Source organism: Pteropus medius, unplaced genomic scaffold, assembly GCF_902729225.1.
Source record: "Pteropus medius unplaced genomic scaffold, Ma_sr-lr_union100, whole genome shotgun sequence".
Lineage (NCBI taxonomy): Eukaryota > Metazoa > Chordata > Mammalia > Chiroptera > Pteropodidae > Pteropus > Pteropus medius.
Window position 1 is genome coordinate 4,309,716 of NW_024356336.1, and position 26,399 is coordinate 4,336,114.

Genomic DNA, 26,399 nt, shown 5'->3' on the forward strand with positions numbered 1-26,399 from the left:
TAAGGAATGTGAGTTGGAGTCCAAAGACCATCACAACCTTTGAAAGGATTAAGTGTGTTAGGGGGTTTTGTGATGAGTAGGAGAACAAAGAAACAGTCCCAAATACATTTATGAAAGGTCACTCTGGCTGAAGGAGACTAGAAGACCAGGAGAGGGAGCAGAGAGGTCAGAGGAGAGGCAGCAGCAGTGGTTCGGGATAGAGACGACAGGCAGGACCTGCACTGTGCTTGTGGCAGTAGAAATAGAAGTGGATGGTTTCAAAATGTATTTTTATACTTTTATTGTGGTAAAAACAAAACAAAACACTGTTTTCCACAGTGGCTACAGCATTTTACATTCCCACCAGCAGTACACAAGAGTCCTAATTTCTCCACATTTTTACCAATGCTTGTTATTTTCTGCATTTTTGATAGTGGTCCTCCTAACGGGTGTGAGGTGATAACTCACTGTAGTTTTGATTTGCATTTCCCTTATGATTAGCGATGTTGAGCATCTTCTCATGTGTTTGCCATTTGTATATCTTCTTCGGAGAAATATCTATTCAAGTTCTTTGCCTATTTTTCAATCAGATTATCTTGTTGTTGTTAGACTACAGGAGTTCTTTATATATACCAAATATTAACCCCTTATCAAATATACGGTTTGAAAATATTTTCTCCCATTTCATAGGTTGCCTCTTTTTTCTCTGCTATACAGAAGTCTTTAAATTTTATGTAGCCTCACCTGTCTAATTTTGCTTATGTTACCTGTGCTTCTGGTGTTATATCCAAGAAAACATTGCCAAATCCAATGTAATAAAGCTTTTCCTAGGAGTTTTACAGTCAGGTCTTATGATTAGGTTTTTAATACATTTCAAGTTAACTTTTCATACGTCATAAGGGTCCAGTTTCCTTCTTTTGCATGTGACTATCCAGTTTTCCCAACAACGTTTGTTAAAGAGACTATCCTTTCTCCAATATGTAGCCTTGCCACTCTTGTCAAAAATCATTTGACCTTATATGTCGGGATTTATTTCCGGGCTCTCTATTCTATTTGATTAGTCTATGTGTCTGTCTTTATGCCAGTACCTTGTTGTTTTGATTACTATAGCTTTGTGATATGTTTTGAAATCAGGAATTGTGTGGCCTCTAGCTTTTTCTTTCTTTCTCAAGACTATTTTGGCTGTTTGGGGTCCTTTGAGTTTCTATATAAATTTTAGGATTGCATCAAATTTGTTTTGGGTATAGATATTTTAACATTATTAGATCTTCCCATCCATGAGGATGGGATATCTTTCCATTTATTTGTGTCTTCATTAATTTCTTTCAGCAATGGTGTATAGTTTTCCATGAACAAGTCTTTGGCCTCCTTGCTTAAATGTATTCTTAAGTATTTTATTGTTTTTGATGCTATTGTAAATGGCACTCATTTTTTGTGTGATTTTGGAATCTGCAACTTTGTTGAATTTGTTTATTAATTCTAACAGGGCATGTGTTTGTCTGTGTGTGCACATGTGTGTACACATGTGTGCATGCACACATGTGTAATCTTCAGAGTTTTCTATATATGCTTTTCTATATATATTTCTATATATACAAATGCTTTTTCTGTATCTATTGAGATGATCATGTAGTTTTTGTCCTTCATTCTGCTAATGTGGTATATTACATTGCCTGATTTGGAAGAGAAACGGGGAAACTCAAGAGTTGGGCTTCGGATATTTTAGACTAGAGGTGCTTGGAAATACCCAGAGATACTTAGTGGGAAGCCGTACCTATAGACCCAGAGGTTACAGATACTTGAGCTAGAATGGAGGGGGAGGAGTCACAGGGTACATTTAGGGAACAGAGAGGAAGGTGTGATAACTGGAACATAGCATTCACCAAAAGTCAAGAATGGACTAAAAACTTGGAATGCCTTCCTAGAGCAAGGTCTTGGTACTAAGCTCTAAAACTTAGGTTTTATTCTCTGTAACCTGAAATTACAGAAAGGTTTCTTTTTTCCTTTGAATGACAGAGTTGTTTATTCATTGTTATTTCTGATTATTATATCCATTAAAAAGTAATATATGTCCATTGTGAAAAACTGAAAATAAAGAGAATTATAAAGAATAAAATTCCAAGCATTTATAACTCCACCATCCACCTATAGTTATCACTAACGCTATGGACTATTTCCTTCCAAAGATTTTTTTTACTTTTCTTATCCATATTTTGTATATATTATAAAATTTAAATTATACTATATACAATAGTTCTATATTATATTTGTCACTTAATATTTTGTCACAAACATCTGGCTATGTAATTAAAAATTCTGTCAGTGTAATTTTAATTGTAACATAATAACATACTTTATATAAAATAATTTGACATTCAATTATTATGGACATTTAGACTATTTTACTATAATATACAGACCTATTACAAATATTTGTATACATCTTTACTCCATTTCTAAAATGAAAATTTGGGGGTCAAAGGACATGAATATTTTAAAATATTTTTGATACTACTGGCAAATTCTTTTTAGAAAGGATAAGTCAATTTATATCCATAGGGTATGAGACTGCTCATTCACTGCATCCTTACCATCACTGAGCATTATGACTTTAAAAATATTTACTAATTTTATAGATGAAAAATAATTTATCCATCATTGAAATTTTCTTAGTTTTTATGAAACTGTGAGGCAGAAACCAGTTTCACAAAAACTTCATTCTAGTAAATTCAAACCAATTTTAATATCACAATCAAGAACGTGGGTTTCTCACAAAATATGAACACATTTCTAAAAGACTAGTACAAAGAAACAGGAAAGACCTTATTAATGGCAATTCAAACTGGCGATCAGAGCTACTGAAGGTAGCCTAACAAAGTCATGCTGAGTATCAAGCCACCCAGCATCCTAGAGATCCTAAAGGACTCATCCTAACTTGTATAAGGCAGAGGGGAAAAGATTAATGTGGGGAATATAAGCAAACTACAGTCCTTTCTCTCCCACTGCCACTGATGAACAGCTGAACTGTAACCCAAAAGCCATTTTTTCAATTCAAAAGACACCTGGAAGAAAAATTACTTAACTTCCTCTATCATGTAAAAGAACTGTTTAGGCATTAGTGTTTGCAGTTAAAACTACCGTGCCTAATATAAGGAGTGCTGGAGTCAAAAAGTAACTTTCTTTCTTCTTATAATGAATTTTAATCTAGATCCATTAAAACTAAGATCAAGTGGAATCCTTTTTTTCCACACAGGCTGAGCCCTAACAATGGTTGTTGTTTTGAACTGAGATGACCTGGCCAACACATTGCCGAAAGAGAGATGGTACACAGAAACCACCTCTGCATGTGCAGAGGTTCAAACGGCAGGTGTCACACACCTGAGTCCTTTCATGATCTCATCTCAGTTCAAGCTCTAGGCTGTGACCTTACAAGTTTGAAAATCTGATGCTGATGTGCTCAGAAGCGTTGCCTCTTGGCAGCCCATTTTCACTAACCAAGCTTGCAGAGTTGTGCAAACCCGAATGTCAGGTAATTACTCATTCTTTATTTACAAGTAGATTTACATGAGAAACCCAGTAACAGTCAGAAAGTCTAACAAGCAGCATGGGACCTGAACAAGGAAGACAGCAGGACAACCTGTGAGGTCTTCTCCACTGAGAGTTACTGAAGGCCTTGGCGCATACTGCCTGGGGTGGCCTCCATCTAGTTTATTCCTTATCCTCCTTCTGAGTTCAGCTCAAATATCCCCTTCTAACTCCTGGTACAGGTGTCCCACCCCCACTATACATTTTCATCACATCCTGCATTTTCATTTAAGTACTTACAATCATTTTAATTGAAAGATTTCATATGCTCTATTTATTATCTTTCAGTTCCCCGCCAGCTGGAGGGAGCCGTGCCTATCTCAACACCACTCTATTCCCAATCTTGAGTGTACACAGTAGGCACTCAAATATTTGTGGAAGGGAGGAAAGGCAGGAAGGATAAGAGAGCATGATGACTGCAAGTGGAAACAGCTTTCCAATGGGTCTTCGAGTTGCTTGGCCCAGATTCTCCCTTTGACAACGTCAGAAATAGGCACTGCCAAAGTCTGCCTTGCTTACTCTCTTCTTTGTATGTTTCTAGTGCTGGCCAACTAGTCCCCTCTAATACTTGCTTTAGACACGCAATACCTTTGGTCAGCTTACAATTTAATCAGACTGGCCTAAGTGCCTTTCTGTCTGCTGAAGCAGCTTTGTATACCCCTGGCCTAACCTATTTTATGGTCAATTAAATCTCAGGGAGTAGCTTTACTTCTAAGTCTTTGGGATTTCTGGACTGTAAAGGCCCTGTAATCACTATACCACTACCTGGGTTAAGAACGGGGATGCTCTAGGATGAACAGCAACCATAGAAGAAATAAGACAACAGTGTGTGCATGTGGCTGATGCCTGTTCAGACTTCATACAAGCAGAAGCTAGAGATGACATTCTTACATGCTTCAGCTATTTTCTCCAAATATGATATTAATTTTGATAATTAAAAACAAAACGAGCACTGGCCTGGGAATCTGGGTGAGAGATTGTTTTAATCCTGGCTCTGACACTAATTTGGCTGTCAGCAAGTCTGATTCAGCACTGGCTTCTGTTAAATGAAGGAGTTGAACCAGATGACCACCATAGCCCCTTCCAGTCTTGACATTATCCAATGATTATTTTTCATGTAAGAACTTGCCCCCGATTTCATAAGCACCTCAAAGAGCAATCCAGCTGACTGCAATGACCACTACATACTCAGGAGTCTGGGATAAGCATCCCTAAAGAAATCACAACAATATCTTAGGATTTTCATGATTACAAACGAAATCATTCAAGAGACAAGATACCCTTGCAACCTGACACAAGCTAACGTGGCAGATTCTCTGACACATGGACACGCCTGTTAATCGCAGGAGGGAGGACTGAGATGCCTAGGAAATCTGGCCACAACCATCTCTAAGCCACCCTCTTTTGATTTTCTCCAGAAGTAGGGTGCTTGTGGAAACTTTTTCCATGTGCAAAATAGTCCATCATGACCAAATGTTTCCATAAGTGTGTAACTTTTACTCTCTTTGCAAAGAGTACTTCTCTTTTCTATCCCTGATATTGGGAGCTCAACTTCCCTAACCTTAGCGCTGCAACACACAGACCCATACACAGACCCTGTCACTGGTGCTAAATTACTCCCTCAAACAGGCGTTCAGCTATAGTACAAACTCATTATGAATCTGCATATAAGAAAAACTCATCTCAGTTTTAATTAGCTGGTATGTTAAACTCAAAGTCATATTTATGTTCAAACATTCTACAAACCCTCCTTAGAAAATGGGCATCTCTGATGAGGTCCTTCCCTGTCTGAAAGCAAACTACCAAAAAGAATATAAACACAGCTCACTAAGGGGTTTGTACTCCAGAGACACATTTTTCTTTCTGCTACAGCAACTGTGAATAGACTAAGCAGAAAGCTGTGAATTCCATAAGATCTCAAAAAGGATATTTAAAAAAGAAAAGAAAAAAAAAACACCTTGAAATTGTATTTGTATATGGGATTAAGAGTGTTGTACTACTTGCCTTGAGTAGTAAGACTCCACCCCCAGGGCCTCCCGCACACTGGCGATGTGTTGCTCTAGGGCGGAGCTGGTGGCTGTTGGAAGAGTTGCACTGCTGCCAGCCTGGAAGTCACTGGAGTTGTCCACTGTGTTGTCACCCAAGTAGTGTTCATGAAACTTCAGAATTCCTGAAACAAGACAGGCATAGCCAACACTGTACATAATTGAGGTTGGGGGAAGAAAGGTGCAGGACAGGTATCAACAATGCTGACGCCATGCGGCCTCTTTGACAAGCATGCCATCCTCCAAACCACGTGAAGCAATTCTGAAATCCATGATCCCAAGAACATTTTCAGAAGTTTGATCAGTACCCTTTTTAGACCCGTCACCATCAGGTTTGGTACTTGAAACCAGGGAATTCAAGATAGGGCTTTTGCTTTTGAAGATATATTTAGAAGCTCCTGGAATGACTATTTCTTAGATATTTCAAAACAGATGCTTCTCAGAAGCACCAACTAGAGAAAGTTTTCTTTTAGGATAGCACATGAGCATGCCTATAGTCTCCCTAGAAACTGATATCCTGAACAAAAATATAACCAGCCACATGGAAACTGTTACTCAAAGATCTTTCATTTCACAAAAGCAAATCAAAATAAATATGTAGTACAGAGGCCAGATAAAAACATTTTAAACCATTTTAAAATAAAACTAACTGGTCAACGGTCATTAATGGATTAAAGAAGCAAAAAATGATGGTTGCATGAAACTGAGGGAATCCATAGTGGTTTTCTGACAATAAATATAGGACATATTCTCAAATGGTAATGAGGTATGTCAGCCCTGGAAAATGCTGGTCCTCTCTGATTGGATTAGAGCCCCGGTGAAAGCTTCAGAGTCTCATTAAGAGCAAAGAGGAACAGAAAGAGAAACAATAGGAGCCTCATTATACATGGTTCATTATTATAGGGATTTGGATATACCACCTGTCAAATCACGTTCCCAAAACATAACAACCACAGAGAGAAAGAGCTTGATATCTCTGTCGTCAACTGTGTCCTCCTGGGTATTAGTGCCCCCTCTGGGGGCTGGGATACACAGGGATTCATTTCACTGTGGCTGACACTCACCAAATCACCACGAGCATCACAGCTTAAAACCTTCAGCATAAAAAGGTCAGAGGTAACAATGTTCTTTATAGAAAGCCCATAAAAAACATGGAATTAAGAAGATTATAAAAAATAAAGCTGAGGCACAGAATGTACAGGTACGAGAGCTCAGAATCCAAGAAGCATCTGAGAGTTGTCATCCGGCCATCACTTTTTTAAATCAAAGGGATGGAAACAAAAATCAAAAAAATCTTGTCAATTCTCCTGGCAGTTGAACTTTTCGAAATTGGCTTACAGATATTCAAGAAGCCAATTTTTCAGGATTCACAATTATAAAATCCACTTCCCCAGTCAATAAACTCTAATTGGATCTGGTGTGTCTCCAACATGGTAAAGCCTCAGCGTTTTATTATGCAAAAAATATGGCTAACAGCTAATTAGTGGGTCTGTATTTAGTGAAACTGTTACAGACTGAACATTTTATGCCGATTTAATCAAAGGGGATTTTTACTTCTGAAAATGATTTACAACAGAACTGGTTAAAATGGGTTCTGCTAAACTCAGAAATTTCAAGCATAAGACTTCATTTATGTACTGTGAGAGGAGTTGCCATTATCATTTTAGTCTCTTTAATTTTACCATGACAAAGGGTCACAATTATTAAATCATATCTAGAAAGAACTTGTTAGGACTTACAGTCATTGTTTTATTAGCTAATGAACAACAGCTGCTTAAAAATAGGGCCGTTGCTGAGATTAACCCTCCTGCTCTTAGTCTTCCCTGATAAAAGCTTCCATATTCGCTAGTGAGAAGCAGTGATTTCTTGGCGGGATGTGAAAGCTGGGCTGTCTCATTCATTGAATGCCCCACCACAGACTATTCGAGGTGGTTGAGATTTTGCCGAAAAACATTAGCTCCTTAGTCTGATCTACGGTAATGTACCTCTTTCACCTCTATTCATTAGACATTCACAGTCTAGTGTACAACTGACCTCTTCTCACAGAAAGAGATCTTACCTGCCCCAGGAGCAAGCAGCCAGCTATACAGGTAGCCAGCCGCCAGGGAATAATAAAGCACTAGTCCCCTCTGGCCATTAACCATCTCTAAGATCTGATCAATAGTGACTGGAGAATAGGGGTCAGAGTCCTGTTGTCCTGTTTGTCGTTCTACCAGAAGATCTGCAAATGCCCTTGTCCGTCCTCTTTCTGCCACAGCCAGGGCTTCATCATGATGGCCTGGAAGACAAAAAGGACAGGCTGAGGACCCCACGGGGAGTGTGTTTACTCAGGGAGGGCCATCAAGTACAGAGATCCTGGGCAGAAACCTCACTGCCCTGCACTCTAATTTGTGGCAGTCTTTATCATATTGTTTCAGGTTCAGCCCCCTGCCTCAGAATCTGGATGCAGTGTCCACTCCTGTAAAAGCCCACATTGTCAGATTCCACGCCACCCAAAGCCTTTGGGCCTTCCCTTGTCTTGTAGCCACACAAGAGAGCCAACTTTGTTCAGAAGATTCATCCTCAGTCTCTCCTCTACATCCTGAGTTGCTCTCGCCCTTCTGGCCTCTGACCCCATTCACTTGACTCTTTGGACACGATGCTTTGCACTATGGCTACCTTTTCATTTCCCTGCTCAACTTCGATTATGATTTGTCATTGGCAGATGAGCCCTACAGAACTTGGTTCCTGACAGTCTGTCTCTCCTCAGTGCAGCCCCTCTATACATCACATTGTCCAGCCCACATCTCCCTCCGTTATACCTCTGTGCCTTTACACATACTGGTCTTGCTTCTGAGTGTGCCCTTTCATTGACCTTGTCTCAAAAAGAGGGATCCTAATTATTGTCCTGCCAATCTCAAAGGGCTACTATAAAGAGTAAATGAGGTGCTATATTTACAGATGCTTGGGAAGCATTATTTAAAGCACCATATATAATAGGTGATATTATTAATGTTAGAGCTGATACCCCATTCCATTCTGGGCTCTCACACACTTACTTCTCTCTCTTCTAGTCCCAATGGGCAAAGGGTTTAAACCTCTGAGGTCTCTAGTTCCTGGAAATTGCTTCTCTTTTTCAAGCTTTTCCTCAATCTTTCATTCCAAATTCTAATTCTACTTCCTCTAAGAAACTAGTCTGTAATCAAGTTTAAAAGCTAATGCACAAATATGAGAGCTAAAAAATATAAACCAACATACTTCAAGTGAGAAATGTTTACAAGTGCTAAAGGAGCACAATGAGGAGGATTTGCTTGTGTCATAAAAATAATATGGAAGAGTTGATATGACTAGGGTCCAAAGAGAGATCAGGCAGAGGCAAGAGATCAGATGTTGTAGCTCCAATGGCATGTCAAGGATGCCTCACTTCCTACAGTTCAAGTATCAGAAGAAAGTGGGGATTTACATGTGTGTATGCAAATATCTTCTTTTACTCTATTAAGTTATTAACTGGAACAGCAGGGATGATTTCTGTGCACATTGGAAAATCAGCCTGAAAGTGTTAGACAGACTTAACGCTGTGAGTATAATAGATAATAAACTGTAATCCCAGACAATGAGTACATTTAATAGACATATTTTTTCCAGGGGAAGTCTGCATATTTATACACATACAGAAAATAACAGGTTACTTAAAAGGCCTCAACATCCAACTTTAAATACATTGTTAGTTCCAATAAATACCTCTTCAACCCAAGTTCTCGACTGAGAAAATGGTCTGCAGGGATGGACAGGTCTGAGAAGAGGAAGACGACAGGAAAGAAGGTGGCTGCAACAGTTAAGGCCCGGGTGAAGGGAGATGGATGCTGCCCCAGTGCAATGCAGCACAAAGCCTGGGAGAATTATCATTTCCTATGTCACAGTCTAGAGGGCAGACCCAGATATTAAAAACATTTACTAGACAGCAACTAAAAGATGTTTGGCAGAGAAAACAGGGAAGAGTCCAGGTGTCTTCTTAGATTCTCCCCTCAGGAATTAATTAACGGTGAGAGGGAAACCTGGGGAGAAAACACCTGGTTCGAGTGTCCCTGTCTCTAGGACACCTTTGCTGGCTCCCATGGCTGTCTGCCAAGCTGCTTGGTTTCCACAGCACCTGAGTTTCTCTTACCCTAGAGTCAATCACACCATACTGGACTCACTGACTTCTGTCTCTCTACAAGCTAAGAGCTTCCTGAGGTCTGGGACCAGGCCTTCTTGATTTTAATCCCCAGGGCTGGCACACAGCACACAGTAGGTGCTCTATAAATATTTATTGAATAAATGTTCAATGGCTAGGTTGTGGTTATGGCTTCGCAGTCTGCTGTAACAACAATCATATTTCATCACAGCAATCACCAAATGACTTAGACACACGAACACACACACGAAGTGGGAACCCCAGCTGCTCTCACCTAGGCTGACGAGCACCCGCTGCAAGGCCTGGTAGGATGACGTCTGCAGGTCAAAGAGGGAGAGTTTGTAGTCTGTGCTCAGCTGTGCCTCGTGTCGGATTGTTTCAAACAAAGCTGATGCCCTATAGAGCTGCAAGTAGGGGACAAAAAAGTTATCCATTCCCTAGAAACCAGTCTCACTATTCACTGACTAAACACAACTTTTGCTCACATCTTGGTGCACAACCTAAAAAAATCGTTAAAGGTTTGAAAGGGTGAATCTTTATTTCCAGGTAGGTCCTAGTGGAAAGGCATCAGATCAAACCCAATAAACTACAGTTTATGTAATAAATTGACAGACAGAGGGATCTAAAAGACAGAGGTTACAGACTTATAGTCTGAAAGCTGTAAAACAAATATCAGCTATTAATCCAACCAAGTGGTGATTTTGAATAAAAAGCCTTCTTCTTGCCATTAAGAAACCATAATTCAGCACTCTCACACCTCATGGTGCCAAAACACTGGGCTAAGAACAGGTGTGGTGCAGGCAGGCTGGCCACGGACGAGCCTGGGGGGAATGGGATAAAGGCAGCAGCACTCTCAGGAGGGGGACAACTTTCTGTAGGCAGCTCAGACAACTCAAATGCCGCTGTCCACAACCATGTCCCAGGGTCAGGTCTTTGCTGGACAAGCCCCCCTGGAGCCATGCCCATGCAAGAGGACACCACCTGCAGAATGGGACACTTGACATCCTAAGACACTGTCCTAGGTCCATAAATTTAGTATCTATGTTTTCCTCTATGCGAAAGTCAAGAACCATATGATTTCACTCATATGCAGGATGTAAAACTGAAAGCAACAAATGAACAACACAAAAACTCATAGACACAGAAAATAGACTGGTTACCAGAGGGAAAGCAGGAAGAGAGGGAAGTAGAAGAAGGTAAAGGGGGTCAAATATATGGCGACAGAAGGAGATATCTGTGAGTGGAGAATACACGATGCAACACACAGATGATGTGTTATAGAACTGTACACTGGAAACTTATAATTTTATTAACCAGTCACCCCAATAAATTTAATTAAAAAAAAAAGAAGACACTGTCCTGCTGATTTAATGGCTTCTCTATCAGTGAGATCACAAGACTTTTCTGATCTTTATATGCTTGGAAACACAGTATCAAAAGTTCATACAAATTTTAAAAAAACAGAATTCTAAGACTGAGAGACCTAGACTAGGAGAGAGCAATGTATTCCCAATTCTGCCACTAATTTGCTGTGTGACTTTTGGTAAGATTTGGAGCCCCAGTTTCTCCTCTATAAAAGAAACAGTTATCATTCTACCTCACAGGATTATTTGAGGATTAAATTCAGTGAGTGAAAGTACTTTGAAAATTTTAAGTCACTATAACAATACTAATATAAGTTTTAATTTTTAAAACTAGGAAATTAGCAAATTCTTTAAATTGCCTTTAACAGTACAGTAAAATATCATAACATCCCAGGATGCTATGACACAAATTCAGTGACATCACGCCTTCAATTCCTGTGAGCACCTTGAAAAGGAGCCTTGATCCCCTTATCCTTTGCCCCCTCTGCCCACAATGCCCTCTCAGTGATTACTTACTCACTGCCTAAGTGGTTAAGTGTATGATTTTAGATGCCATCTCAGAACTCCTCCAACCTGCCAGAATTCATAACTCTAGGGATCTTTCCAATCTCCAGAGCCAGCATGAGAGCAAGCTTCTCTTCAACTATTTGTACCTATGCAGAAACATGAACTCGTGTGTGTGTGTGAGAGAGAGACAGAGAGAGAGAGAGAGAGAGAGACAGACAGACAGACAGACAGAGACAGAGAGACAGACAGACAGACAGAGAGAGACAGACAGAGAGGTATCTGTTGATAGTACTAGAAACCTATAAAGCAATTAAATCCAATAATTACAAATTCTTGGATTACTTACTTCTGTCATAAAATATATGTACGTAATTTCATATTAAGGTTTAATAAGGAACAGCCTCATATAATAGAAGAATTCCAAAAAAATTACTGAGAAATCTATCACACAACTGAATAAGAATCTTTACTGTGGTTCAGCACTTCTGAGCTGCTACAGGCTGGAAATCCTGTATGTCAACCCAAGTATAGGGGTCAGCACCTTCTGGCCAATGTCATGACTACTAGGATAGTAATCCCAAGGTCTCTCATGCTTCTGGAAAGAAAATTCACTTGGGACAGGGGTTCTCCTGCTCACCTGGTGTTGAGCCTCCTCTAGGTTCCCACTAGCCCAAAGAGAGAGGCCAAGACCGTGACGAATTTTGGCTTCATCTTCTCTTCGGCCCAGTTGCTCAGCTAACCTTAAACCTGCAATCAGATAGAAAAAATTTAAGGACACATAGAAGATAGACAATTCCACCTGCCAAAGAGTTTTAGAGGGTAATTCTACCTGAGGTGTATATAAAAAATGTTAACATAGCTAGATAAAGTGCAAGACAAGAGTAGAATCAGCCAAGGCAGGGTAAGCATTCTCTTCAAATTTTGTTAGCAGCAATCTTTCCAAGACATCCCAAGATGCCCCAGCAAGAGCTCAGGTGATGGTTATCAGCAGACAGCTTGCATGGCAGGCAGAAACAGTGAAATGAATGGAACCTAACCTGCCACCCTCTCAGATGCAATTCCTAGCTTTGCAAATGAAAACTCCTGGCTTATAAATTGATCTAACCCAATTCTTTGGCTGGCAAAAGCTTTTCCTGACAGTTCATATTCAAGCACAGAAGCCAAGTTGATACTTTTTCCTACTTCACATGCACAGCATCCAGTCAATATTGATGGGAGACACATTTGATGTCCTCCTGAAAGCAGAATGCTCACTCACACCACCTGACCCTGCCTTCTGTTACTGATGCTACTAACGCATTTCATGTTCAATCTGTTTTTTCTTTAAGACTGAGACTATGAAGTGCCTCAGCAGGGTTGCAGAACAAGTGCTATTATGAGTTGAAAGCCTTAAATGAGACTGTCTTCACTCTAATGGCTTTCAGATAGACACCTGCAGTTTGGGTCACTTACCTACAGTAAGCTTCTGGATTTCAGGACACCAGTGACCTCCAGGGCTTTGTGGAAACCAAATAGGAGGGTAACCATTTATTGTATTGGCCACTAAGCAGTTCTCAGCATCACTTTGCCCTCATTATCTTGTTGTCTGTACATAGGAGTTCACTTGTGCAGAAGACAGCATGAAGGCTCCCACACTACAACTGCGTGCACAAAGGACTTTTTCTAATCTAATTCAGGATGGGTGGGAGCCTGCCTTTGAGCATGCTGGGCCTGTGAAATTTTAGACTTTTGAAAAGGAACTGAGTCAGTTGAGAGGCTAATAAAAGTGATATTCAGGTTCAAGCTCATAAAATATTATGCATTTCAAAATGCACATAACTCAGAAAACTTAGAAATAGCATTTTAGGTTTAAATTATGTCACTGGGTAACAAAAATAATACTTGCAAGTTATTCACATTTTAAAATACCTCACAGAATAGGAACATATGAAAGAAGATGGTTCTTGGACGAAAACCAGGAGGATACTGGTTGTTTTAACCTTCAACAAGCTAACCATAATCATTCTTCAATATAGCTATCCCTGCCAGGTCTGAGTTGGAAGTAAAATTCATTGAAGTATCCCCACTAGAAGGTATATTCTATGCAAGCAGGAAATTTGCTTTGTTCCTTATTGGATCTCCAGCATGTAGGACACTCTTTGGCTCATAGTCAGAGGTTCAACAATAAAGAACTAAAAGCCCAATGATATCTGTCCCACCCCAGTTTCTATTTGCTTCTGCCTCCCTACAAATCTAACCCATCCACCCAGCTCTCCTGGAGCCCAGTTTGCTAGGAGCTAGTTGTATAATGCCAGGTAAGTCACTGAATTACTCCAGGCTCCCTTTCTTCATTTGCAAAAGGAGAAAAAGCTGGATGAGACCAGTGGTTTTAACCAGGTGTCTATACCAAACACCTGGAAAGCTTGTTCAAAAGACTCAAACCAGGCCCCACTTGTGTGATTCTACTGTACTGGGGCCAGGTGAGGTTGATCCAGAGCCCCATTTGAAAGCCAGGAGAGAGAGCACTAAGATGGTTTCCAACTGAACTGTTTTCTCATTGTAAGAGGGTACAGACCCAACTCAGAGCACTCAGAAAGGGCCTTCCAGGTGCCCTGCTCCAGTAACAGTTCATGAGAAGGGGTATCTGGTTTGGCCCACAGAGCATACCAGGCTTTCCATTGAAGCTTATCCACAAGACACCATGGAGATGCCACATTAAGAATTTAGATCTCTGCAAGACTTTAAAACTACAAGAAACAATACAAATGAAATTGAGAGTGTCCCATAAATACAGAATTATGTTACAATGTCTCAGGCAAAGCAGCTGCTTTATGGAAACAATATTTCAGGAAGTACAAAAGAACACAGCTGAAAGGTTGTCATATGCTGGGTCTGAATTGAACAGTTTTCACAAATTCAACTAAAAATCGCCCCTAGTCTGTTGGAATTTTACCACAGTCAAGTTTCAGGAAATCGAAAGCCAGTTCTCATGTTTAATGCAGTAAGGCAAGCTCTCATTGAGTGGGAGCCAAATAAGGTCTGGGACGTGGCTCCCAGCCTCTCGGTAACCTCCCGGCCAGCAGGCCAGAGCAATCTCGGTCTGTGCAAAGGAACACATGAAACATCAGCCCCTGGCCCATTGTCCACTTTGCTTCCTGCTTCTCTCTCTCCAGGCTTCCCAGCTGGGGCTCAGGAAGAAGAGAGGATACAACTGCCCCAATCCTACTGGAACAGATGGGCATTTTCCTCTGATTCTGACCCTTAAATTTTACATGATTATATCTTACTTTATTCAACTTGGATGAAAATGTATTTTTCACTCAGTAGAGAGTTCTGAAAAGGAGGGTATCTGCTCCTTGGACAGCTGGCTGACAGAGTAAAACAAATTGGAAACTAGAACACCTTTGTTCTTAGCAAGGAATACCCAGTGCGGGGCATCATGGTTTGAAGGTGGAATTGACAAAGTGGCCTCTGAGATCCTCACTCCAAACGGAGGTGACCACTCAGACTGTGCATACTTTTTTTCTGAGTAGACTCTGAACTCCACCTCAGAGCAGACCCAGAGACCATGACCGGCCTTTAGACTTACCTTCCTGTAAGTACATGACCGCCTGGGAATAGTTTTGCAAGGCATGATGGGTCCTTCCGAGGCTACTATACGATACTGTCTTGGCCACCAAGTCATTCATCTGTGCAGCAATGCTCAAGTGCTGTTCTTGATAGACCACGGCCCTCTCAAAGGTACCCAGAGATTCGTACGTCAGGCCTAGGTTTCCGTAGGCTCGGCCCTGGCATGTGGGGTTGTTGGTTTCCTCTGCAATCTGCAGATCAAGCTGGTGGTACTGTAGGGCTGTATCATATTCCCCCATCTGCTGGTAAACGCTCCCCAGGCCACAGGCTGCGTCACTTTCCAACGCTCGGTCTTTCATCTCTCTAGCAATGCTCAGCTGGCGTTCAAGGCAGGAAATGGCTTGTTCGTAATTCCCTAATTGGCTGTGCAGACTTCCCAGCTCTCCATAGGCCTGAGCTTTATTAAAGGCCTCCCCAAGCTCATGGGTGACCACGAGCCTCTTTTCAAAGCACACAAGGGCTTGCTGCAAGCTCCCCATTGCCCTGTGGGGATGTAGACAGAAAAGCAATGATATTATTTTGTGCAGGTGCAGACATGCTAAAGCCCCTGAGAAAATGAAAAGCATTTGTCACTGTCACTTACTATAGAAGCTCTTAACTCCTCTTCTAGCTAAAATCTATCATGTGCCCTTAGAGTGAGATGCAGGAGAATTTCATAATCTGGAAAGCAATTCAAAAGTCATCCCTTAGTGACCTTCCCAAGAGCCTGAGATTCAATGGGATATACACCCCAGAGGAAACATAAAATATATTAATAGGCACAATGATAGCAAGTGAACTGTTTGGTTCTTCGGGCCTCCCAATTTCCACTACCACTTAGACAATGTTTTTGAAATCACTTTACAATGGCTATAAATCTTTCACCCTGAGTTCCTCAGAGCACTCTGTGGGTGATGATTTAGTTTGACCCTTGCCCTTCCTCCACTCCAGGAGCCCTAATCCTCTGCCTATCTGGAGAGGCTATATATTCTGCAGTCGCAGACACCTTCTTGGGTTCCCCACATTCATAAGGAAAGCATCACCTTGACCAACAGTGTGTCTTTTTGTGCTACTAAGAAATGACATGATAAGAGTGGGAAGAACATAGATTTTGGCAGCAGACCAAACCGACTATGTGCAGCACACCAATTCCTTTCCCTGGGCCTCAGTTACTGCATGATAAAAAAATCACACATCCCATAGCAGATGATAAATGTAGAGTAATACAGGATTGCTATAAAGATTAAGCAAGATATCTATACAAGGTACCTAGCATGATTATATGTTTATTCACTCCTGCCATTATCAGCTGGCTTTCCCTAAAAGCAACAAAATGGGGACCTCTTTATTGGTTAAGTACAGACGATGTATTAAAAACCACAATCATAATGTTGGAGGCATTCAGAAAAGATCAGTTCAACTGCTTCATTCATCTTTCCCATTATCTCTTTTATCCTGCTCATTAAGATATAGTCAAAAGGCAGTGCAGTTGAAGTCAGAGAGCACTAGGGTTGACTCTCAGCTGTCCATTTTAAGCTGTGTAATCTTCGAGACTAACCTAATGTCTCTGGGCCTTAGTTTCTTCCTCCATAAAATAAGGGCAATATTATGCCCTGCTTAATTCATAGAATCATTGGAAGTACCAAATGACATAAGTATGAAAATGCTTTGTAGTTAATAAACCACCATGCTGACATTAAGTTGCCATTACTGTCACAACTGCTCTTTGTGCAGGTTTATCAACCAAATTTTCCTTGTCATTTTTACCTGTGTCCATTTCCTAGGCCACGGTAAGCCTTGGCTTGGTCTTGCATGCGATTCAGACTCTGGGCAACAGATAAATATTGTTCATAGTACTTGATAGCTTCCTCATAGTCACCCAAAGCCTCATAGCAATCCCCCAGGTTGCCGTAGGCCCGGCCCCTGTCAAGCACAGACTCGTTTCCACTTAGCTGCTGCAGCATGGCCAACTGCTGCTCGAAGTAGCCGATGGCTTCTTCCATCACATTCATGTTCATCTTTGTGATGCCCATGTTGCCATAGACCTGGGCTTCTAGACTTGGATCCTTTAGCTTTTGCCCTAGATCCAGCTGCTCTTCATAACACTTGAATGCCATTGTGTATTTCCCAAGGGCCATGTAGACAGCAGCCAGGTGCCCGTGAGCTCTGCACTCCCCCGGCAAGTCACTCAGCTCCTGATATACCTCCAGTTCCTGCGTGTGATAACCCAAGGCCTTGTCATATTTCTGGATCATTCGGTATGCAGTGCCCAGGGCTGCATATGCACTGGCCTCCAGTCTCCTATCTTTTACATGGTGAGCTAAGCCCAGCTGCTGCTCATAAAATTTTATTGCACCATTTATATCTTTTTTACAGATGAATATATCGCCCAGGTTCCCTAGGGCTCGAAATTTAGCCTGGGAATTATTCAAGGACTGAGCTAGGGACAGCAGGTACTTTTGACACTCTTCAGCTTTGCTGAAGTTCAGTAGAGCCTTGAATGCTAGGCCCAAGTTGCAGTAAGCTTTTGCTTGGCTCAATTTGTCATGAAGGTCTTTGGCCAGTGCCAGATCCTGCTCATAGTACTTCACCGCCTCCTGGTAGTTTCCAAGGCAGTAATGGGCATAGCCAAGATTGTGGCAGACCTTCCCTTCTCCTTCCATGTCTTGAAGGTCAGGAGAGAGCCGGAGGTACTGTTCATAATAGGGGGCAGCTTGGACATACTCCCCCCGTGAGCAGTGAAAGTTGCCCAGGTTGCTGAGGGCCCGGGCCTCACTCTGGATGTCACGCAGCTCCCGGGCAATGTTCAGGTGGTTCTGATAGTGCTGCAGGGCCCGGTCGTGGGCACCCAAGGCCTGGTAGGCCACAGCAAGGTTCCCATGTGTGGATGCCTGAGAGGCGCGGTCATTCACTTCCATGGAGATCTGTAGCTCCTGCCGGTGGTACTTGACCGCCTGGTCGTACATGCCCAGAGCGTTGTAGGCATTGCCCATATTTCCATACGCACGGCCCTGGGCAGCGTAATCGCTCAGCTCTTGGGCGATGCACAGGTGGGTCTTGTGGAGTTTCAGTGCAGTATCATAATCACCTTTCATCTGGTGTATGATTCCTGAGAAAGAGAATAAAAGAACAAAAAAGGTTGGAATAACTGATTAGCAATTTGGGAAAAAACGTAATTTGCAACTCAATTTATACTCAAATACAATCCAGATGAATTAAAGAGTTTAAAATAACAGAAGGTAGAATTAAATATTTATTAGCTCTCCAGAGGGGGGATAGCTTTCTGTGCTTCGAAGCAACAACAGCAACAACAAAACATTGACAGATTTGATTACAAAAATAAAACATTTTGTACTTCAAATATATATCTAAAATTAAAAGGCAAACGCAATACTAGAAAGTGTATTAAACATACATGAAAAAATTCAATAGCTATTGTTTGTAAAGATTTCACTCGGTTTGATTTAAAAAAATCAAGGCCCCAATTTACTAAAATAGGCAAAGAACAGTAAGTGTGAGCAGACAACTCACATCCAAGGATATCCATAGAGTAACCAGAGGGGAAAATGCTAATTTATTTTAATAATCAAAGAAATGCAAAATAAAGCAACCCTGAAGTACCATTTTACTTTTGCTGTGTTAGCAAAAAAATAAAAAAAAAAATTAAACATCTTATACTGACGAGGTTGCCCTGAAATTGGGAAACACATCAACTGCTGGACATAAACTGGAACAGCCTTTGGAGAAGCAGAATGGCAAGAACCACAGAGTCTTCCTCAGACCCTGCAATGCTACTCATGGGAATATAGTATTCTAAGGAAATCATCCAACAAATGTAAAAGCTATATGCGTAACCATCTTCACTGCAGCAGTACAGATTAGTGGAAAATCAGAATCATCTTAAATGGCAAACACTGGGGTCATATATCACTTCAATAGAGGATTATGCAGTCGTTTAAAAAATAATTATAAAGTCTAGGCAGGAAAATGGGGGAAAAAGGTTTTCACAATATGTTAAGTAGAAAAAGCAGAAAACAATGCTGCATGCTCCCTGTGACAATGACTAGAGAAAAAAATGTGCACACGCAGAGAAGATTATGCCAAAAAAAAAAAAAAGTTGCCTTGTTAGGTGATGGGATTTGAATAATTTTTGTTCTAAAATTTCCTGTAATTCTGCTATATGGCTTTTATTGTCAACGATAATAGCACTTAAAACAACCCTCATAAACTATGCTATAGCTGCTAAGCTATTGTTTTCACATACAGTCCAAAATGAGATATATCATAAAGTAGTTCTAAATGGTAGATATCATAAAAGTAACTTGGGAGATGGCTTTAGGATGAGCCTGGTTCATCCCAGTTGAGGGTGGAGTGAGAGGCACTGGAAAAAGTGGAGAGAATCTAGTATGCAAAAAGGTTTTTCTTTGTCCTTGGTTTTGAACACTCTTCCATGCATCAACGTACGAGCTTTGCACTAGTGACCAAAAACTGCAGAAGTACAAAAACTCAAAACCACCAAGATGTGTTCTTGTTAAAATGTCTGAAAGAGAGGCATTGAGAAAGAAAGCTATCAAAATCCAGCCTCTGCAATCTGCTTCTCTCTCTGACACCTTTCATTCATTCATTCACTTAAACACTGACCCAGCAAACACGAACTGAGTATTGTATACTAAGTCCTGTGGTAGGCAGCAGGGGTAGAGATAGAAATGAAGACAGGAGTCTGCCCTCAGAAAGCACACGAGGTCATAAAAGAGACAATCATTAAACAATGTAAGTACACATAATAAATGCTGAAGTGAGGTGAGGAGAGAAAAGCACTTCAGGGCCGCTCTTCTGGTCCCTACTTCCTCTCCTGCCTGCTATGGAGGTCTGCCCTGCCACAGGAGTCATGCAGATCTCTGGGCTCAGCCATCTCTTTGACATTAACTGGACTTAGGGTACTGGATAAATCATTTAGTCTCTCTGAGCATTTTTTCAGGTCATCTACAAAATGAGGAAAATAACAATCGCGATACCAATGTTAGAGGGTAGTAGTGAGGATCAAATGAAACTAAAAATCTATAAAGTGAAATTCAAATATTAGTTACTGATATGCTTCCAGGAAAGAGCACTCTGGAGATGGTAGAAATTAAATAAACTACAGCAATTCTTCTGTGTATTTTCAGATATGAGTAAAATATTTCATAATTTAAAAATAACTAAGAAATCATGGTACTCTATGCAATGCAATAACATGATACCATTAAAAATGGTGAAGTAGAATTGTATATATTGACATGGGAAAGATTACAATATATTAATGAGATATATAGTTATAAAACAGTGCATTTATTAAAAACATTAATAGGATGTGTGTATATGTTTATATTTACATACAGCATAAAATTTATTTAAATGTTAACAGTAGTAATCTTTGAGTAATGGAAGGGCAGTTCTTTTCTTTTTGCTTATCGATATTTTAAGTGTTTTTTCTATGATAAATGCATAACCCTTAGTCTAATAATTACTGAAGGTATTTTTGAAACTCTAATACAATAAGTAGAGTAATATTCCTAGGGATTGGGTCTGGTCACTTCCCTGGGTTGGAGAAGTCACCAGCATCCTAGCTGATAGGTCAGAGTTTGTCAGAACCTGTCTCAAGGCTAGAAAATCTCAGCTGCCCAAGAGGTAATACCTTAGCATCACCTGGAACTCTTTTAGTGGTGAAAAATTATTAATGACAGAAACATCTCAGTTCTAAAGACCTGTATTTGTCTTGTACCCTTACACTGTCTTTATTTAAAGAGAAAAATTTTAGATTCAAATTTTCAGGTTTCCTTAGAGAAAGTGAACCATTTATTCCCACTCTCCTCACTTCTGTTTTTCTGAAATGAGGGTCAAAATGTCTGTCCAGCCTTGAGTCGATAGTTATGGAAAAAGCCAGAGCTGGGGAACGCAGCAGCAATGCCTGCATCTCCCTCAGAGTACTTTTTCCCCCAGTAGTGTCTTTGATATTTTTCCCCACAGCTTTTGGGTTTCATTGCATTGATTTTTAAGCCAATATGATCAATAGTTGATTGCTAAGATGATGCTGAGAGGAAGCAAGCAGTGTGAGACCTTCAAAGACAGCAATCAGAAGAAGCGTGGGTTTTTTGCCTACTTGCTACCATGAAAGACACAGGTCTCCTTGCTAGCCTCCCACCCTTCTCACTTGTACCCCATCATACAGGAAGCTGGCTAAGTATCTAGAACACACACTATAATGGAAAAGGAACAAAACTTTAAGTCAGAAGTCCTGATTTACAATCTGGCCTCTGTAAGTATACCAGGCTCCCACTTATTCATTTAAATATCTTTGAGACAGTCACTTTATGTCTCTGAGCTTTTCTTTCTTCTTTTAATAGAAAACTTTTTGATGACTTTTGCCTTATTATTTATAAGATCAGCTGATAATCATCTTGAAGAAATGGTATGAGAAACATAATAGTGTATATCAATGAACTTTGTAAACTATAGCCTGCTATCTAAACATGATTCGAGCAGTATTTAGAGAGTGAGAGAAAGGAAAAGGAATTCTATGTCTCTTACTGTCACAGCCTTAAGAGTCTGGCTTACTTAATAGGGAGCAGTTGGGATGATAATGGCTACCCAGTGTTCAACAATTTGTGAAAGAAACTACCTGCTGGTTATGGCAAAATGATCTGACCCCCAGCCGGCTTTGCCCAGGCACTCTCCTTTTCTCCTCCCCTTCCTCCTCGTCTGACATTTCCAAGGGTCTATAAAGAATTATAGGAAGATTCTCAAAACAAAGACTTCTGGACACAGAAAAGGTAAGGAAGGTGGACCTGGCCTAATGGGAATTTTTTCATCTGCCCTGTGTCTCTGCTGTCCCAGCAGCTGCCAGCCAGAATTCTGAACGGAACATTACACACTCTTGGCAGCCTTTCTCTTTGTTGAGGCAACATAAAAGCGGCCCTATGGGCTGCCAGCAGAGTGACTGCACATGCTGAGGAGATAATCTGCAGATCCTCCTTTGCTTTTGAGACCACAGCTTGATTTTCTAGGGCCATCACTCAGATGAAGACTTACAGAGGGCCTGTCAGCAGGGGTGTGCTAGGTGACAACAGTGCTGCAGGGAAGGGAATTAAATGAAGATTAGTGGGGCAGAAGAACATGCGAAGCTGAGTTCTCACAAGGGCGTGTGGAGCAAGAACATGTGGTTATAGATTTATACATCAGCACGGTAGGCCTCTACCTATGTGTCAGGAGTGGTCACTGCCATGGGAATTAACAACACCTACTTCAAAGAGCTGTTGTGAGAGCCAATAAGATCATGCTTACTAGAAGCTAGCACAAGTGCCCAGGACATAGTAAGTGCTCAATTATTTTGCTTTTACTATTACCCATTACCAGCAAAGACCAAGGGAGATGTGAACAGGACAAGCCAAGCAGAAGAATTTCTGCTGAAACTAAAACATTTAGTATTTTAGCTGTGAATCCTGGCTACTTTTTGTCTTGTGAATTCTCTGAAAGTAGGGCCTCAGTGTGCTTCCACAAACAAAAGAAGCCCTCTTCTCACTTATTGAAAATATTATTGTTCTGATTATTAATAGTGCACAATCCAAATGGGGGTTTAAGAGCTCATCTGTTCTTTCCCACTGCTTTCAAACAGGTTGAGTTCTGCTCCATCCTAGCCAAATCACCAGCTATTCTCAGAAGAAACATAAGATTTGGGAAATGGAAGAGGCCCTCCCATAGGCTCACTTTATAAAGGACATGACCTGGGCCCATTGAGAGGAAATGAGTTAGTGGCAGAGCTGAGGGAGGGACTCTTGACCCACAAGCCCTCAGCTGTACCAGCATATCTGCTGTCAAGATGAGGAAACTGTTATTAGACTCACTAGGTATAACATGAAACAGTAGTTGTGCTCTCATCTGTTAGAAATACATATGGGAGTATTTACAAATGAAATGACATGATGTTTACAATTTCCTTTAAAATACTCTAGTAGGGGGGAGTAAGTGGGTGTATAAGTGCATGCATGCATGTGTGCATATGCATGTACATGTGCATTTATAAAAAATGGATGAAACAAAATTAGCAAAATGTTGATAATTGGGTTATGAGTGTGGGAGTTCATTAGACTATTCTCACCATGTGTGTGAGTAAATTCTCATAACAGAAAGTTAAATCAAATAATGAAATATGCAGAGAGCTATACTGTATGTTCTTCTGTAGCCCCTTTTGGATCAGGAAACTCGTCCTCATAGCTAAGTCCTGATGTGGATGTTTAAGTTCATTTTGAAGTCTTTGGGACTTCAGAAGAGAAAGAAATAAGCTGGTCTCCAGCCTCTGTAGGTATACCAGCCTCCATATCCTTTTCCAGGCTGGGGGTTGGACATGTGTAGACTGAACACAACAGAGTGCTTTGTCTCACTGCTTTATCTATAATCATGATATTTAGTTTTACCTTTAATTTCAAAGTGATCTTAAAGGATTGGATGATATTTTGTCTATCAAACAGGCATGGTGAGATCATATGGTAAAAACAGCTGAGAACACCTGCTCCTCAGAAGCAGCACTGCATATTTTCACGGTTCCTCCCAATCTTCCTCCTCACCAGGAGGAGTGGCCCCAGCTTCTCCAGGGTATCCATCATTCCAACTCTAGACATCTTTAGGTTCCCCGGATCCTCTCTCTCTCAAGTTTCCACAGAGAGTTCCTGTATAGTGTACCTAAAATATTTCAAAGCTTGGGGTGGGACAGAGGGAACAGACCTGGTTATTAAACAGATGGCTGGAATCTAAGTGCTCTGTATTAGAAATGCAAACACTGGATATTTTCATCTAACTCACTTTCCAGTTACTATTTATGTACCCAAAGCCAAGTCTCCATTATTTTTGCCAAGGGAGAACAAACAGCAAAGGTACAGATACTTTCAAATGGCAGAAATTCCAAAATTACTTACATAATTTCAGCTACAAGCAGCTTTTCTTGAGAATTTGTGCCTGACTCTCTACTTGACAATCTCATTCACACTTCAAAAGAGTCCTATGAGGTCAGTATTGTGGTCTCAGAGACCCAGAAGACTCAAAAACTTATTCTGACCCACACAGCTCTAAGTGGCAGGACTGATATCGGATCCTAAGGCTCTTCTGCCTGAGGAGCTGATACCCTTTCACCTGCTCCCTTTCTAGAATGAAACCAGAATGCCTTCTAGTGAAAGGTGGTCATGATTTGACACCCATTTCTTCTTCATTAACATTGGTACACTGTCATGGCAAACCAACCTTTTGGAACCTATATATGAACAGACTGATGGTCTGGCTAAATTTGTATCTAGAGTAAAAAAATACACATTAGAGACCAGAAAATCCTAAGGAATGTAGAAGGCGAAGGCAGATGTAATCATCTGTGTGGGCACCACCTCCTGGGCCTTCACAAGTCTCTTCTGCCGTTGTTTATCTTAATTACATCTGCCTACTTTTTCTACCAAACCCACCAAGCTCTTCCTGTTCCTCCGAAGCATAAGTGAAGTTAAAAGCCTGTTATCTTCTTTTGCTTCAACAGCAATTCAGGATGTCTTCAGTGACATTGAGAGTTTGGTGGCACTTCTGTCCCAGATTCCAACTGCCCTTCCCTTCCATTTCTATTCTAAGGAGCCCACTACGTTAAGGTTGAGGAAACCCATGCACGTGCCTCCTCTCCCTCCCACAAACACACCGGAAACTACCTGTTTCCCCGCCCTCCTAGCTTCGCTTTGGTATGACTGACAAATAAAATTGTATATATTTAAAGTATACAATGTGATGATTTGATATACATATACATTAAGAAGTGATTGCCACAATCAAGTTAATTAATCACTTTTGTGGTGAAAATGTTTAATATCTACTCTCAGGAAATTTCATATATTTATCTTATTAACTATAGCCACCATGTTGTACTTTAGAACCCAGACCTTTTTCATTTTATAACCAAACTTGAAGGAAATAAAATACAGTTGAGATAAGGAGCCCCAAATTGCTCAATCTCTGGCCTTCGAGGCTCCCCTTATGCTGAACAGAGGCAGAGTTAGTTCCTCTGCAGTTCCGTCCTGCTATTGTCCTAAAAATCTGGGCTGAATGACAGTAACAAGAAGCCCAAAGATATTTTACTGCCTGCATACATGGTTCCACTTCCTACTTCCCTCAGATAGTTAAAAACAAGACTGCAGGTGAATAGCTCAGAAATTCCCTGGGCCTGTACAGCTGTAAATCCTCAGCTGGTAGGAAAGATTAATTGTGCCATGAAGTAGGGGAAGCAATAATTAAACCAATTAAAAAGGAGGTGGCTGGAGAGGGGCACTCTGGAGATGGATGATGAGGTAGGAAGTACTAGGCACAGTCATCCCTAATGGCTGTGGCCAGGCCACTGTGAGAGAACTTGGTGGGAAGCCCAGAGCAGAGTGAAAAATATGCTGGGCTTGCCTGGCCAAGCCCTGCCATTAGTCACTGTTTGGAAAAGGCAAAGTGTGCCTGGTTTTCATTCTGGATCACAATAAGAGGTGGGAGGCACCCTCATAAGTTAACAATGCAGAGAATGTTACAGGGAGTTCATTTCGATATGAAATAAACAGTTCTTTTGTTTCAAGGCGTGGAGTAGAATTACTGAAATGCAGAGATAGCTGTTTCTGCTCCTCCCTTGAGCTGAGCCTCTAAAAACTGGACCAGTCCCACCTCCCTGGAGCACCTTCTAAGGGCCCCTGTGGCCTGCAGAGTAAAGTTCAGACCAATTAAAATGCATTTATGAGCTTTCCAGACCAAGCTCCAACCAAGTCGTTCCTGCTCCATGCTCCCAACAACGAAGACATCCCACTCACCCTGGGATCCACTCAATCCCACCCTGCCTTGTATGCCTGACCTTCTCATCTCATTCACATGGCTTGGACTGCCTTTCTCTCCCACATGTGGCAGACTTTATTAATGACCTACACTCTCTGGTTGTCTTCTACAACCAGATATGTATTTCTCTACTCAGAAGTTAGATGTGCCCAATGAAATGTGAGTAGAAGCGATGTTACTTTCTGACAGAAGCATTTAAGAGCTGGAGTACGATATTCCATGCTCTCCTTTCCCCTGCCTCATTGACTGAGGAAGCTATGTGTTCCAGATGGTACCGTTATAGGAAGATGGAGTCATGGCAGGTCCGGATTAGTG

The 26,399-nt window shown here is 41.0% G+C and overlaps 1 protein-coding gene across 1 annotated transcript in view; it reads right to left on the reverse strand.

Moving 5' to 3' along the window:
- Nucleotides 1–26,399, reverse strand: part of TTC28 (tetratricopeptide repeat domain 28) — a 630,275-nt gene that overhangs the window by 91,600 nt on the left and 512,276 nt on the right. Inside the window, 6 exon segments of the mRNA XM_039861871.1 lie at nt 5,569–5,734; nt 7,669–7,887; nt 10,037–10,166; nt 12,271–12,380; nt 15,202–15,725; nt 16,989–18,330. Of these exon segments, the coding sequence (XP_039717805.1) occupies nt 5,569–5,734; nt 7,669–7,887; nt 10,037–10,166; nt 12,271–12,380; nt 15,202–15,725; nt 16,989–18,330 (2,491 nt within the window).